The 13685-nt window shown below is 34.2% G+C and overlaps 4 protein-coding genes across 6 annotated transcripts; 2 read left to right on the plus strand and 2 right to left on the minus strand.

Moving 5' to 3' along the window:
• Positions 1-69: 69 nt before the first annotated feature.
• Positions 70-709, plus strand: LOC146926318 (uncharacterized). Its single transcript, XM_085706887.1, has 2 exons — positions 70-148; positions 231-709. The coding sequence occupies exons 1-2, from the start codon at positions 70-72 to the stop codon at positions 707-709; spliced, it is 558 nt and encodes a 185-aa protein (XP_085563013.1).
• Positions 710-1021: 312 nt separating this feature from the next.
• Positions 1022-6134, minus strand: LOC146926319 (uncharacterized). Of its 3 annotated transcripts, none has more exons than XM_085758700.1 (7): positions 5529-6134; positions 2312-2473; positions 2101-2214; positions 1938-2013; positions 1743-1838; positions 1546-1636; positions 1022-1418 (listed from the first exon to the last, which is right to left on the minus strand). In XM_085758700.1, exons 3-7 carry the CDS (start codon positions 2169-2171, stop codon positions 1375-1377), a joined length of 378 nt encoding a protein of 125 aa, XP_085614826.1. In that variant the 5' UTR covers positions 2172-2214; positions 2312-2473; positions 5529-6134; the 3' UTR covers positions 1022-1374. The 3 variants fall into 3 exon arrangements, with proteins under 3 accessions (XP_085614826.1, XP_085614828.1, XP_085614825.1); XM_085758702.1 differs by having other exon boundaries at positions 1022-1421; positions 5529-6124; XM_085758699.1 differs by lacking the exons at positions 2312-2473; positions 5529-6134 and having other exon boundaries at positions 1022-1421; positions 2101-2290.
• Positions 2308-3641, minus strand: LOC146926320 (uncharacterized). The gene has a single exon (XM_085706888.1). The coding sequence runs from the start codon at positions 3217-3219 to the stop codon at positions 2308-2310; it is 912 nt and encodes a 303-aa protein (XP_085563014.1). The 5' UTR covers positions 3220-3641.
• A 3229-nt stretch (positions 6135-9363) lies between the features above and the next one.
• LOC146926321 (HXXXD-type acyl-transferase family protein) lies at positions 9364-10972 on the plus strand. Its single transcript, XM_085758707.1, has one exon. The coding sequence runs from the start codon at positions 9422-9424 to the stop codon at positions 10886-10888; it is 1467 nt and encodes a 488-aa protein (XP_085614833.1). The 5' UTR covers positions 9364-9421; the 3' UTR covers positions 10889-10972.
• Positions 10973-13685: the final 2713 nt, after the last annotated feature.

Genomic DNA, 13685 nt, shown 5'->3' on the forward strand with positions numbered 1-13685 from the left:
GACAATAAACTAGCTACGGTGTCAGAGATGTTTGAGTTAGGGTGGGGGGGTTGGAGGTGAGGCGTGGAAATGGCGGAGGAGGTTACATGCATGGGAGGAGGGGCTGGTCTTGGAGTGTGTGGGGCGGGTATCTTCTTGTGTTTTGCAGGTTGGCACGATCGACAGGTGGGTGTGGAAGCTCCATACTTCTCAGTGTTACACAGTTAGATCAGCATATTCTTATTTGACAGCAATTGATACCAACCTCAATGAAGGTTTTGATAGTTTCTTGTGGCTCAGAGCGGTTCCTCTCAAGGTGAATCTTTTTGTTTGGCGCCTATTCATGAACAGACTTCTGACTAAGGATAATTTGTATCGGCGTGATGCTATTGATGAGTCCCAACTTATGTGTGCGGCCTTGTGTGGTGACATCGAAGACAGAGATCACTTGTTTTTTCGCTGTGATGTTTACGGTCACATTTGGCTCTTGGTTACAAATTGGTTCGGAATTGATTCGGTTTTTAATGGTAATATTTGCACTCATTCTTCTCAGTTTCGCGGTATTGGAGGCTTTTCAAAAAATTCAAGGACTGCGTTTACTATTATCTGGATTGCGGTACTTTTTGTTGTTTGGAAAGACCGTAATAATAGAATTTTCCACAACAAGTCCGATCAGCATGTGGCTCTACTACAAAATACCCCCTTTAATAGCACTTATTTTGGTTCTTAATAGCGCTTCTCAAGCGCTAAGAAAGCCCCCGCTATAAAAGGTCCGGAGCCTATAATAGCGCTTTCCAAACGCTATTAAATAGCAACACATCAATAGCGCTTTCAGAAAAGCGCTAATATAGCCTTATTCTAGTGCTATTAAAGTAGCTTTTCTAACAGTTGTTTCTTAGCACTTTCTGAGAAGCGCTATCGTAGCCTTTCTACTCAAATAGGGGTTTCTTAGCGTTTTACTAAAAGCGCTAACAAAAGTTGCGAATTTTTTTTTTTTTTAAATTTGTAACCAAAAATGCTATAATTAAACCCTATAGTAAGATACTGAAATATGAATATAGCAAATTACATTCATGATAATCTCATTACAATCTTCAGAATTCATTCCATAAAAAGATAAAAGTACAAAATAAAGATGAAGATGAGGGGGGACATAAAACCAAAACCCTCCAAAAAGTACTAATTTGGGAAACCAGTCTTGTTCCTAGCCTAGCAAATTCTACCAAAATCTGAGAGGCAAATCATTGTACTAGCTCTATGGCTACCATTGCTACTATTAATTCTGCATTCAAAGCTGAACATTGACCAATATTGATACTAAAGGCACCTAAAAAACCTGAGTCAGAATTTGTAAATAAGCCCCCACAAGCAGCTTTATCAGAGCTGGCAGCACCATCAGTGTTGCATTTTACCCAATTTAAATTTTTCAGCAATATAGTCTCCTGTGTCATATAATATGAAACGAAAAATCAATTAACATAGAATTTCCAGCACAACCAATTACTATTTAAATAACTCAGTTAAAAAACGCAAATGAAAATTGTTGAAAAAGAAAATGAAACTCACTAAGATACTCGACCATAAAGGTTGCCCAATCCTCCTCGACCTCAACTAGCTTATCTTTAGAATAGGTTTTACATTTGTAATCTCCAAAGTACTTCAAATATAAATAAAAGTAGCAAAAAATTGAGTTAGAAAAAGAATGCCTAGCTATATATATATATGATTACAAATTAACAGTATATTAAAAATCACATACATACATTTTCGGGGATGATGTCTTGATATGCCAATATTATCTCTTTCATAAATCGCATGACAAAATAGCCACAGTCAATGCCATTAGTTTGCATAGGACACTGGAAAAAAAATTACATAATTGAAATTTAATCCACATGATGAATTAAAAATACCATTGATTACGTTGTCAAAAAAATACCATTGATTAGAAAATATACCTTTATTTCTATCCATGGGATTATACTTGACTTTGATTTTGACTTGGGATGAAGGGAACGGCAAATACACATGGCACTATCAAAATTAAATCAACTTCAAATGAGTAATAGCACTCAATAATCATACTTATGTCAATTATAAATCAAAAGAATCAATACTCACTTCATGAACTTTCTTCTTACAACGTCAATGTTAGGATGTCCCCCCGACAATGAATCCATATAATATATCATCTCAGCTCCGGGATTGATGACAAGCAACACCCAATGATTTAGCCTGCATCCATCATAATTTACATATATTTCAATTATAATTAAAAAACAACATTTTCAAATTTAGTCATCTTGAATGATGTTTTGTAGAGAAAACTCACCCTAAATTGACCGGTGCAAAAATCAGCTTCTTCTTAAACTTATGTGTCAATAGGATGTCTGCTATTTGTTGCCCTTGTTTATCCTCGTGAGATACATGTGGGGATAAAAATGAGAACTTATTTTCCAACCCACGAGGCTTGATCAAATTTTCATACAAGAACCTTGAAACAGAACAAACAGCACAAAACAGAAACATAAAAAACCAAACAGCACACTCCCAAAAATAGGAATAACAGAACAGCAGAGTTTGTGACAGAAAACCAATAAAATAAAATGATGCATACTCATTTCGAAATAAAATGCAATCTTTAGGACAAGCATGTATCTTCTCATAACTCATGCCAATAGAACGTAACAATTGTTTAGCCTCATAGGTTCGACTAGGGAGCACATTATTCGCAGGCAACATATCTTTTAAAAGAGTTAGCAAGTCTGTAAAGCTCTTATCAGACCATCCATTGCGTGCTTTTAAGTTATACAGTTTTAAGACCGTAGACAATCTTGTGAATTTAGCACATCCATCATACAATGGTATCTTTGAATCACTTACTAGCCTCTCAAACATTTTGGGACAATCACGAAGATCTTCTTGAATTTCATTCATAAACTCTTCGACTCGATCAAACTCATAATCATTTGACGTATCTCTCACATTGCTCCTCAAACCAGCAGACTCAGTTTCTTCTTCCCCGTGCATTGTCCAACATGTATAGCTTTCATCAATTCCATTACATACTAAGTGATCTTGCAAATGCTCCGCACTAACTGCTCCATAACAACATTCTAAGCATGGGCATATGATGTTATTGCTGTCTTTTGCATGAGCAACAACAAACTCAACAAACTCTTTCACTCCTTCTCTGTACTCCTTTGACGCTCGATTCGCAGACACCCATTTCCGATCCATAGTTCCTAGGTCTTGATAGTTAGATGTCGGGAATAGTTAGTTTGAGTTTATTGGTAACAAATATTACTAGTTATAATTTGGTTCTAACAACCGAGTTATGAATTATATGCTTAAGGATTCACTGCCTAACAACTAAGGATTCCAACATACAACTACTCCAAATTGTTAAATTAGAGAACTACTCAATAATCCCATAGACTTTGGGTCCCATAGTTTATTCTCAGTTTGTACCAACATTTAAGAAAGAGAAAATACTCAATAAAAGATATGAAAAATACTTACTTAGACACAAGGGTTTGAGCGCTAAATTTAGATACACATACACAATTGAAAAAAGATAGAAAAAGAAAATAATTAAATAATATTTATTTTTTAAATAATAAAATAAAATGTATTTTTGTGCGTGTGTGCCTAAGTGGTACGCTCAAAAGCTTGTGACCATGCAAGACTTTCTCCAAAGATATATACATATAGTCCATTGCAAATTTGATATCTTTCCGTAACCACCTAACTTAAATAGTTGCTTTTAATCATCAAGCTGATCATATAAGTGAAAAAAAGTTAGTCCCTCAAAACTCAAGTCGAAATAGAGGGAATTAGTCTTTTCCATACAAACTTAAAACAATTGTGTGAGTAACAATTGAGCTAGTATTTGGGACATACCTTAAAAAAATGGAACGATACAAGCCTCTATTGTGAAAGTGATTGACCAAATCCAATAAGTTAAGTTGTATTTGCACACATGTAAAACCTTATTTATTATATGCAAGGTCTTATGAAGTTGTGCTGTAAAACCTTATCTATTTTATAATGGAAAATTTTAGTGTATGGTCAAGCTTGCTCCAACAGTAACTATTCTAATTATACAAATTTGTAACAAAGAGACTTTATAATTACAAGTGGAACAATAACCTAGAAACATTTTAGCAAGTGGATTCAAACTTTCAAAGCATCTTATCAAAGCATCTATTTATTACCGCATTCACTAAATGAGACTATAACCATTATGAGGAAGGTATATAAAGTACCTTCAGCTACATATAGGATACAAAACCAAGGTTAGTTTGCATTCAGCTAGTAAATAGCATTAGTCGTGGATATAACATCCCTAATTTCAATTATCATTATACCCTGATGTATACAAAACTGTGAAGACCTCATATTATTACCCAAGAACATTGTTCTTCCAGTTAATATCTTCAATTGACTAGACAGTTGACACGCTTTTTATATGCTAATGAAAGTAATCCAAGATTCTTGTGCTTAAGAGTTAAGAAGAGGGAACATGTATTTTCAAAACAAACAATTTCTCTAGTAAAATCCAAAACAGAAAACTATAATTTCTTTCAAGTAGCTTGAAGCATACCAGACTTTATCCAGACATATAACACATCATAATATCCCCAGAATATAAACACCTTACAGTTGCAATAGCAAAATTTGTTTAATTAATCCAAAGTTTTCTGTATCAAAATGTTCCTGCATCATAGCTTCTTATTGTCCTGAATCTACTTAATCACTCAAGCTTCCAAACAAAAAGTAAAGAAGGATTTTAAACAACACATTCATGCATTGTTGATTCAAATAACAAATAATCCAACTTATCTTACTGACAAAGATAACTTCAATTTGGCTCCATGTGATTTAAAGCCTTTAATGCTACTTCATTTTAACACAACATTCTCCTTCTATCATGGAAAAAATAGAAACAACTTTATTTATGTCAAGCCTTAAAGTTTAAAAATCCTTTGCAATCTTTATCTTCCGTAGAACATATGAAAATGTGGAAATTTCCTGTTAGTAAATTGTTTGAAATCTTCTCCTAAAAGTACTTAGGTGTACATGGGTTTTGTACCTATGGTCTATATATGTATACACATTGTGCTATTAGTTTTCTCTAGCCATAATATTAATCATTAAGGTCAGGCATAATCTGTTTATTCTACCCATTTCTGCAAAAACAGTGAACTAAAACATCCTACCGAAACTCAAAGAGCAGTTAACAAGATTCAAAGGTGACTGATACAGTAATTCAAACAACCACCCATACAAGGTTCAAAAGACATAACAATAAACATCCGTGAAGAATTGATAAAATTTAATCCCCGAGAACGTTGTTCTTCCAGTTAATATGTCCAATTGACTTGAGAATTTGAACCACAATCACATTGAAGATTCAAACCACAGTAAACCACAATCAAAGTCAACTGAAAAACACAATCAAATGAAAATCTAAACCCTAATAACCACAAATATACATGTAAATAATACGAATCTGTAATTAGCAAAGAAGAAGGTGAGAAACTTACCAAAATCAAAAACGGAGAATCCCCTTCTAATCACAATAACCCCTTTTTGACGAGAACCCTTTTCTGATCATAATAAACAAAGAGAGAGAGAGAGAGAGAGACGGTTTTGGGTTGTTGTTGAATCAGAGAGAATCAGGGAGAATCGGAGAGATAAACGGAACCACAATCGGAAGAGAGAATCAGAATCGGAAGAGAGAGGGACGATGGGTTGTTGTTCGAAGAGAGAGAGATGATGGGTTAACGATCATGAAGCAAGGAAGTGACTTTTGACTTTGACTGAGTTTTGCAACGGTGACTGAGTTTTCGAAGATTTTCGAAGGACGGTGACTGAGTTTTGGACGGTGATTGAGTTTTGGAGTGTTTGTTTTTTTTTTTGAAAGGTTTGGAGTGTTTGTTTTGGAAGGAGTGTTATGTGTTTCACACTTTTGTTGTGCGCGAAAATGAAAAAACTATCCGCCCTTTTTAATTTTCATAAAACCCAAACATAGCGTTTGGTAAAACGCTATCTATACCCCTTCAACAATAGCGTTTTCTTAAAAGCGCTATTAGTGAGAACTAGAATAATAGCACTTATAGAAAAGCGCTATCTAACCCAATTTTTTTCATGGTTTTTTTAGCGCTTTTTAAAGAGTGCTATAACAGGTCTATAATTTGCATTTTTAATAGCATTTATCCAGAAACGCTATTAAAATTGTGCTATTAAAAGCCAAAGCAGAAAAGGTGAAGCTCCAAACGTATTGGTGGTTGAAATCGCACTATGTTTGGTTCGATTTTGATTATCCCTATTGGAGGTTAAACCCCTTAAGTTGTATTCAAGCAATTGTGTAATTTTTTTTCTGATTCGGCTGGTTGTGGCCTAACTTTGTTGTAATTATTGTGGACGGTTTCTTTAGCACACCTTGTGCTTGAGGAACTGTCTGTTTCTTTAATAAAGTTTTGCTTAGTTTCTTAAAAAAAATGTTATTTATAACTTTCCCTAAAAAAATGTTATTTATAACTTAAATTTAAATAGATTATTACTATTGCTTAAAAAAATCTTATTTTTACCCTCAAAAAAAAAATCTTATTTTTTTACTAGGGGCCGTTTTTAATATTTGAACATGACCTCCGATTTTATCGGAACGGCCCTGCCTATAACTATAACTTGGTTATAAAAATTGTCTAATTTTAACGTATCATTGTAAATTTTACACTCACATACAATCGAAATTCATAACTTCATATAATTATAATTGAAGTAAAATATTTTTATTGATATGATTATTATGTTTGATTGACAGTAAAATAAATTTACGCTATCGGTGTTTATAACTCAACTTTTGCATTATACAACGGTCATATGGTTAATAAAATGCAGGTTAACTTTCTTTTTTTTTTTAAGGAAAAATACAGGTTAACTTAGTTGGTAGATAGCTGATCATACTCTATCACAACTTAATTACAACTCTTGTTTTAAGCATAAAAATCTCATTAGTAAGATCAACCCTAATAAACCTTTGAAACTCAACTCATGTAAAAAAAATTGATAATAAATAAATTCAACTTTACAAAATTTATAAATTTTTAATTTTTTTAGTTTTCTAATGTATACTCCATCCGATCACATTTATAAGCAAAACACTATTTTTTAGGTTTATTTGATACATAATGTATTTGGTATATATTATAGGTCATATACATTAGATATTTCCTCCGTCCTATTTTAAATGACTTCATTTGAAAATATGCAATGTTCTCATACCATATTTTGACCATATTTTTCTACTAATATACAAAGAAAAATTATGGCATATAATATGTCGTTAAATTTATCTCAATTAATATTTTCAAAATATCAATTTTCATATTGTTTTCTAATAGATTATTAAAGATATTTAATATCAAAATTGTACATTAACATACGTGACAAAGTCAAATGTGTCATATAATATGAGACGGATATAATATTTGATAGATATAAATAGTAGTTAAAGAATTTTGGTGGGGTCATGGGGTGCAAGTAACAAAGGCTTGCATTGGTTATCTTGGGAAAAGTTATCAGTGCACAAAAATCATGGAGGTATGGGTTTCAAAGATCTGGCAGCCTTTAATGTTGCAATGCTTGGGAAACAGGCTTGGAAGCTACAAACATAGTCTGATAGCTTAGCTTCAAGAGTCTTCAAAGCCAGGTATTATCCGAATAGCAGCTATTTGGACTCGAAACTGGGTCATAACCCAAGCTTTGTTTGGCGTAGCATTCATAGTGCTAAGGTGGTTGTCAGGCAAGGTGCACGATGGAAAATTGGTTCTGGGTTTAATATACCTATTATTGGCGAGCATTGGATAGGGACAGGGTCAAGTATCCCTCTTGTTGGCCGTGGTGCCATGGACCTCCAATCTTACTTTGTGGAGCATTTGATTAACCAAAGTACTAAGGTCTGGAATGAACAATTGATATGACAATTATTTCTAGTAGAAACATCTCAAAGTATTTTGAATACTCCATTATATCAACAAGTTCATACTGACAAGTTGATTTCGAAGGCCGAGAAGAATGGTTGTTATTCGGTCAAGAGTGCCTACCGTATTTGTATTGAAGATATTGCTAATAATGCTCATCTGCGGAAACTGGGGTATTGGAGTGGCATATGGAGATTGAAAGTATCCCCAAGGGTGAAGAATTTAGTGTGGAGAGTCTGTAGGGATTGCTTTCCTACAAGGGTAAAGTTGATTAGCAGAGGAGTCAACTGTCAATCAACTTGTGTTACGTGTGATGATTCGCATGAGGATAGCTACCACATATTTTTTCATTGCAAGACAACCATAGATGTCCGGAATGCAGCTAACGTTTGGCATCTAATTGCACCATCCTTGAGTCAGTTTGATAATGCGCCAGACATTATTTTAATCTTTTGCAAAGGTTGTCGGCAAGTCAGGTGGAGATTATTGTTACTATAATGTGGAGTATCTGAAAATCTCGTAATTTCAAGTTATGGCAACAGGTGTCTGAGACGACTGTTACAAATTTGGAAAGAGCAAAGCATCTCCTAGAAGGGTGGAGGAAAGCTAACTGAAAGCAAGGTCTTTCAGGTCAGGTTCAATCACCTTTAGACACAGGTCCTCAAACTAATGTTGGTCAGAGTACGGATAACGGGCATGGTGACACTATATGGAGGAAACCAAGGAGTGGAAGACTCAAATGTAATGTTGATGCCTCTTTCTCTACCTCTAGTAATAAGGTAGGTATTGGCATGTGCATTCGTGATTCAGCAGGTAACCATGTTCGTTCAAAGACCATGTGGTTTTCACCTTGTGTCCAATTTACATCGGAGAAGCTCTGGGACTTTATCATGCAATTCGGTGGATCAATGAACTTCAGCTCACAAATGTTGATTTTGAGGTAGATTCGAAAATAGTAGCTGATTACTTTAACAAAGGCAGAGGAGATAACACCGAATTTGGTTATATTATAGACAATTGTATCCAGTTTTGTAATTCCTTTTTACCAAACTCTCATGTTGAGTTTATTAGGAGGCAAGCAAATGAGGTTGACCATGAGTTAGCTAAGGCAGCCACATTATTTCCTAACTTCCACATCTCTGATGATAGTCCAGCATATATCACTGATTTAATATTTAATAAAATGATATAAGTTATTTTCCCAAAAAATAAAATATAAATAGTAGTTTTTGCTTATAAATATGAGCAATAAAATATCTCAAGAAATCTTTATAAAATAAAAATATTAAATTATTCGAGGGGAGAGTAGACCACACTTTAGTCAAAAAGAGATTAAAAAGCACTTTCTTCCTTTCACCTCCACTTATATAAAGCCACTCCCACCCTTTCACATGAGAACCAACCAAGCATCAAGCACAACTAAGTCACAAAACTTAGAACGCAAACACATAAAAATGCCTTCTTCTTCTACAACCATTGTGTCAAAATGCACAATCTACCCACACCAAAAATCCTCAATAAAACCCTTAAAACTCTCAGTCTCTGATCTCCCAATGCTCTCATGTCACTACATCCAAAAAGGAATATTACTTTCCACACCCCCTTATTCCTTTGAAGAACTAATTCACACCCTCAAAAACTCCCTCTCCATCGCACTCTCCCACTTCCCACCTCTCGCCGGTAGACTCACCACCGACTCCGACGGTTACATTTACATAACCTCCAACGACGCCGGCGTCGATTTCATCCACTCCAAAGCCAAACACCTTACCATCAACACCATCATTTCACCTTCTCTTATTGACGTTCATCCTTGTTTCAAAGAGTTCTTCGCTTACGACATGCCGGTTTCTTACTCCGGTCACCAAATCCCTCTCGCCGCCGTTCAAGTCACCGAACTAGCCGACGGTGTTTTCATCGGTTTTACTGTTAATCATTCCGTTACAGACGGTACTTCCTTCTGGCACTTCTTCAACACTTTCGCCGCCATCACTAAATCCACCGCTGTCGGCGCCGCTGTCAAGATCTCAAAATCACCGGATTTCACTCGTGACACAATCTTCAACTCCACCGCTGTTCTTCCAATCCCCGACGGTGGTCCTACTGTTACCTTCGACGTCAATGAGCCTCTCCGAGAACGTATCTTCCATTTCTCTCGTGAATCCATTCTCAAACTCAAACACAAAACAAACGGTAACAGTAACAGCAACGGAATCAGTTACAGTAACGGTTTAACAGATCCAACTGAGATAATCGGAAAAGAATCAAACGACGGTTGGAAAACCGTTAACTCTAACGGTAACGGTCATATTAACGGAACGGTTAACGGAACCGTTAAAAGTAACGTGAGAAACGAGATCTCATCGTTTCAATCGTTAAGTGCACAGTTATGGCGTTCGGTGACACGGGCGAGAAAATTGGAACTAACCAAAACGTCGACGTTTCGTATGGCGGTGAATTGTCGTCACAGATTAAACCCAAAAATGGAACCGTTTTATTTCGGTAACGCAATACAAAGCATCCCAACCGTTGCTTCAGTGAACGATATATTATCCAACGATCTAAAATTCCTAGCTGGATTACTTCATCAAAACGTGGTCGCACATGATGATGTTACGGTGCGCCGCGGAGTAGAGGATTGGGAAAATAATCCTAGGTTATTTCCACTTGGGAATTTTGATGGTGCTATGATAACTATGGGTAGTTCACCACGTTTTCCTATGTATGATAATGATTTTGGGTGGGGTATACCTTTGGCTATAAGGAGTGGTAAAAGTAATAAATTTGATGGTAAAATTTCAGCTTTTCCTGGTAGAGAAGGAAATGGGAGTGTTGATCTTGAAGTTGTTTTGAAACCTGAGACTATGTTTGGACTTGAAAATGATGTGGAATTTATGCAGTATGTTACTGATGTAGTGTGAAATTTGAGAGGGGTATTTTGGTAAATGTCTGAGGAGTGTTTGGGTTGTTGACCCTGAATGAATATTAATGATTTTCTTGTGTAAGTGATTTTCATGCTTTTCACTTTCCATGTGACTAGTTATATTGATATTTGATTAATGAAAATGGAAAATAAAAAAGAAAAAATATTGAAGCTGAATTTGTTTACTCACTCTCTTGTGAGGTTTTTTCTTGGATTAATACAAGGAGAAAATTGTAAACTCATGCAATTTTAGCACAAAAAAGTTGAGAAAACTTAAACTATGAATATCGGCTTTAACACAATATGTATTTTCTTCGTCTAAAGTCTTATATTTCTTCGTTTTGTCTTCATCTTTATCTTCAAAGAATAAAATAATGTTCTGAGATTAACTGCATTTGCAAAAAGAATGTTCTTCAACTTATTTAGATAGACCTTTAAGCTTCGCAAATTTTTCATGAATTTTGGACTTGTGCATTACCATAAAGACAAGTCTATCCACCCTTCAAACAAAGAAACATCAAAGTTTTATGCAACCATACCACATATTTTAATTTTTAAAATTAATATTAGAACTAAACTCTATTTAAATGAATATGTAGCAAAATTAACTTCTCTTCATTTGATCAAAACTTGAGCCCATGCATTGTCTTCAATAAGCTTCTTAATCTAATTGCATGAGTAGTAAAAGAAGCGACCACAACATACTCCTATTCAAGTTTACATATAGAAAGAGTTCTAATAGGTTCTTTCTTTAAGCTCAAGTAATATATAGTATTGTCACTCCTATAGAGATTTGATCAATTGACCCTAGCAAAATTTATGTTGACTTGAAACCCATTCCTTTTAATTTGTTAATCTAACGGCTCATGTTTTTCCATTTTTTTAATAAGACACGTGTTTATTCCTTTTTATCACTTCACATGTCCATCGTTTTAGTAGTGGAAAGATTTTTCATTTGTAAACTAGTTACAAACCCGTGCGAAGCACGAGTTTAATAACGTATCTTGTAAAAAAAATTATTTCAAAGGAAAAATGAGTAAATTAATGAATATCGCACAAACATTATAAATCTTTATCAAATTATTTATGAAAGCTTTACCAAGTCTTGAATAGAGATTAATATTTGTGAAATTGTGATGATTGATAAAAGAATTAAAAAGGGTATAGAAATTTTTTTATTAAAGAATTAAAAATTTGTTTAAACTTATTTTTGTTACAATTTAGGCCTAAAAAAATATTGGACTTCATTGAGTTTCTCTCTAATTTTTTTATCAGGCTTGAAGCTATGACTCTGAGTTTGAAAACTGCAAAATTCACGAAAATTATTGAAAAAACACTATAAACAAATAAACGGAATCGTCAAAAATGAAATCATATTTGACTATAATGATCAAGCAAACAAAAAAAGGAAGCATATTAAATACCTATAATCAATGGATTCTAATTGCATAGAGGCGACATTTATACTTTCCCTGTGTCTGGTCATCAATGAGAGTGATTGTTTTGCGCTTTCCTTTCAGAATTGTTCTTGACACCTCGTTTGGGAAATGCTAAACAGGGAAATAACTGCAATATTAGTCGAATGCATACTAACATGGATAAGATGTATGCGAATATAGTTACATATAATTTATAAAATGAAGGTAGCATAACTGATTTTAAGCTAAAGAAAATGTATCATGACTTCTAATTTATCTCCCTATTATTTCCTATAAAGTCTAGATAAATGCATGCATGTGCATTATATGTACCCCATTGACCAATTAACATTGTTGAAACAAATGGAAATTAAGCATCACTCTCGCACGTGCATCTATAGCTAGCAGCATTTGACATTGATGTCTTCGAACATTTGGTGCAACTCTCATAATACCATCCACACTTGTTAGGATTGAATTTAGTTGTTTTCCAAATAGTGATGCAGTATGTATCGTAACACAAATTATGCACATGAAATAAAGAATAATGCAATATGTTTTTTTAATTTGTGCGTAAAAAAACTCAATGCATGTTTGTGCATAAAAAACGCAGACCTTGACTAAGTTTATAAACTCAGCAATTGGCCTAACTTGAGACAGATTGGAAAAATCGTTGTACGAAGTACGTTGAGAAGAAGCCGAACTCTAACTTAAGTTCTGACTGAAGCTTTGACTCTGAGCTTGAGAAGTGTTAAGGTCACGACAATAATTCAAGAAACATGGTCAAAAAACAATCAAATAAGATTGTGAAATAATAAGTTACTCTAAAACTATATTGTGAAATCATAATGCAAACTTACAAAGTCTTAAACTTCTCAACAACCGAATGATGTAGGTTGATGAGCAGTCTAGAACCTGATCAATTGTTACATCTAATTGGGTTGTCATTGACTACAAAATGAAAGCAAAGAACTCAAGGTAAATAGATGGTAAATGATAAAGCTAAGGTGTATTTTTCCCATTGTGTTACATCAACTATATTTCCACTGCATAAGGAAAGACATCTTTGAGGACATTATCAAACTTATAAAAATCCTATCATCTGATGCTGACAAATTAGTAAATAATACCTTTTATCTTTCAACACAATGTTCGTACACGGTTTCTTTCCAGTCCCAATTGACGTTGTCTTGACAATCTCATGAAGAAGCCCGATGATTTCTTAAAAAAAATTACATCTATAAGAACATTATAATCGGAGAAAACACCGAAATAAATTAAAGCACATAACTATACCATATAAAACGTCAGTTTTGAGTTTTCCATCTTGAATTTCCTTAAATGACTTAAAGCGAAATTCATGAGTAAGAACATTAG

This window comes from Medicago sativa, chromosome 4 (assembly GCF_051527215.1).
Source record: "Medicago sativa cultivar Bolivia chromosome 4, Bolivia_mono, whole genome shotgun sequence".
NCBI lineage: Eukaryota > Viridiplantae > Streptophyta > Magnoliopsida > Fabales > Fabaceae > Medicago > Medicago sativa.